At 33.0% G+C, this 2,500-nt stretch overlaps 1 protein-coding gene across 2 annotated transcripts in view; it reads right to left on the bottom strand.

The window, feature by feature from the left end:
* LOC113823243 (pancreatic lipase-related protein 2) overlaps positions 1–2,500 on the bottom strand; it is a 12,512-nt gene that overhangs the window by 9,985 nt on the left and 27 nt on the right. For both annotated transcript variants that reach the window (XM_070141948.1, XM_070141949.1), the window contains exons 1-3: positions 2,450–2,500; positions 1,112–1,323; positions 688–787 (exon numbers count right to left, since the gene is read on the bottom strand). The exon at positions 2,450–2,500 is cut by the window's right edge and continues 27 nt beyond it. In XM_070141948.1, the coding sequence (XP_069998049.1) occupies positions 688–787; positions 1,112–1,298 (287 nt within the window). In that variant the 5' untranslated portion in view covers positions 1,299–1,323; positions 2,450–2,500. The remainder of the gene's footprint in view (positions 1–687; positions 788–1,111; positions 1,324–2,449) is intronic.

Genomic DNA, 2,500 nt, shown 5'->3' with positions numbered 1-2,500 from the left:
CAAGTTTACATTTTCCATGAACAGAGGATTCAGTTTTAGCTATTATTCAAATATTTTTCCTTTTTTCCTGAAAATTAAAATCCCTCTTCAAATATGGGAATTAGATATACTAAAAAACAACCATGACTTTCTTATCTATCATTTAATTTCCTCTTACACATTACTGTTTTATGCAATTCAGACAAATTATTAATACTGTACACAACTGTAATCATAAAAGCAATAGATGGAGATATTGTTGAGAATAAAGTAGAAAAAATTCAATACATAATAAAGAAGAAACAGCTGAACTAGATGCACACTGAGATCACATACCTCCACCAAGGCAATAGGGTCACTGATGCAATGAAAATATTCGCACTTGAAGAATTAAATAATAATAATGATAATAATAATTTGAGTGCCAAACTGTTCAAGTTGTCCCTAACTTGCATTGCAAATGAACCATTTAAAAAAAATCCTGAAACCAGATCATGATCTGGATCACCACCAAAATTTAATGGCATCTCTTAACTCTGGTAAGCATTTCATTAAAAATCTGTTCATAACTTTTTGAGTTATCCTACTAACAACCTGACCAACCAACCAACCAACAAATTAAAAGATAACCTCCTGGGTGGAGGAAATTACCAAGTTCCCTCAAACTACAAACATAAAACAACATGCATGCAACATACAACAACATACCTAGTCCAGAGGTAGAAATGGTTTGCTGTCAGATTACTATTGCGGCTAGTTGAAGAATCTCTCCTGTTTCTTGTATTTCTCTCTTCAATAACATTCACATCTACAGAAATAAATACAATAATAGATAGATTTCCAAAATTCTATGAGGGAAATCTAAAGAAAAAAAAGAAAAAAAAAAAAAATTCTGAATGAAGGGTCACATAAATTGCTGCAAATCTTAGAAAGCAATGCTATACATCTTATCAAATTCAGGGGGAAAATCAACCAAAAGGAATACACTGACAAAATCAATAATGGAAAAAATAAAAAATAAGACATTAATAACCAAAGTTAAATCTTTGATACTCAGTGATCCCTCACCATTTCATTATTCATTTGGGGCTGACCTGATGCTTTGAGATGTTGCAATAAGATAAACACTCACCAATGTCATAGTTCAAATCAGCAAAGTTGATGGCACGGTTACTATCCACCAAGAGCTCCTGTGGGAAGCTGGAGCCATGGGGGGAGGTTGCACACACAAACCCTAAGCATACAGATAGCAGGACTAATGAAAAATACCGTAGTGTCGTTGGCCCAATGTACACCCAACTATCTGCAGTCTTTGCCATGCCCCTTGCTGCCTCCTCCCACCTTCTGGAATGAGAAGGATAATCATTCATAAAATTAAATACAACTTGGGCTGGTTGGTAAAATATGGGAAAAAAATAGAATAAAATCCCCCCCCCCCCCAAAAAAAAAAAAAAAAAAAAGAGAGAGAGAGAGAGAGATGAAGCAGGAAAATGAAATGAAATAAATATGGAAAAGAAAAATTATTAATCATGGTTAGCTAAATATTTCATACTTGAGTTTTAAAACTTAATGAAAACATTATCATGCTGACATTACCATACATTATGAACTTAACTGTATAGCTACTACATATGATCCTGCAGAATAATCCACATTTGTTTCTTACAAAAAGAAAAAGGATTTGTAACAAAATATTGATAACAGCTTCAACATTTACCATTGACCCATTACAAAAGTGAAAATCTATATAGGCTATATATATGTAATCATTAACTAATTGCTTAATTATGACTTGGTAATTACAGTATCATAAAACCAAAATAAAAGTTTGGAAGATCCTACAACTATTTACCTTTGTGATATCTATAAATTGATTAAAACTGCTTAACCAGTTTTCACTAACCCTAAAGTCCATAGAAAATAAGTTCCTTAGAATCACTCACTCTACCATTTGCATGCATCATTTTCCATTTAAAAGAAGGCTGTATGAAACTGGACTAGTACCGAATTTTCAAGTAGCAAGACAAATTTTCATATTTGGCTTTTGGAAACTTGTTCAACAGTACCATATGTATTTGAGGATACTACATACGCTTTATCTAATTAGGATTTAGCTGAAAAAAGGCAGTGCAATTTAGTGAGCTGATATCCACTGCCTTTCACCTTATTTCATGAATTTATGAGCGCTTTTGCCATTAATCTCCAGTATCCCTACCAAAATATTTCTAAATCTAATACACAAAAACCAAATGTAAATAATTTGATATACAAATATATAAATAGGTCATCAGTCATATGCGTCCTTTATTTGTACCAAACTAAAAGGACAAACTTCCTGCCTACGACTGTCCCTGAGAGAAAAGTCCCTTTCACGACCACAATATGCACTCTCAGCCTCTTATATACTTCTCATCTCTCGAAAAGTTATTAGTGCGAATCCATTAATCTAAAATAATAGAAAAGACTTTACCTGGTCTTGACTAGACTAATAATTTCCTATTACGCAAAGACGCAGCCCTCC

Source organism: Penaeus vannamei, chromosome 28, assembly GCF_042767895.1.
Source record: "Penaeus vannamei isolate JL-2024 chromosome 28, ASM4276789v1, whole genome shotgun sequence".
NCBI classification, from domain to species: Eukaryota; Metazoa; Arthropoda; class Malacostraca; order Decapoda; family Penaeidae; genus Penaeus; species Penaeus vannamei.
This window is presented reverse-complemented; position numbering and strand designations above follow the sequence as displayed.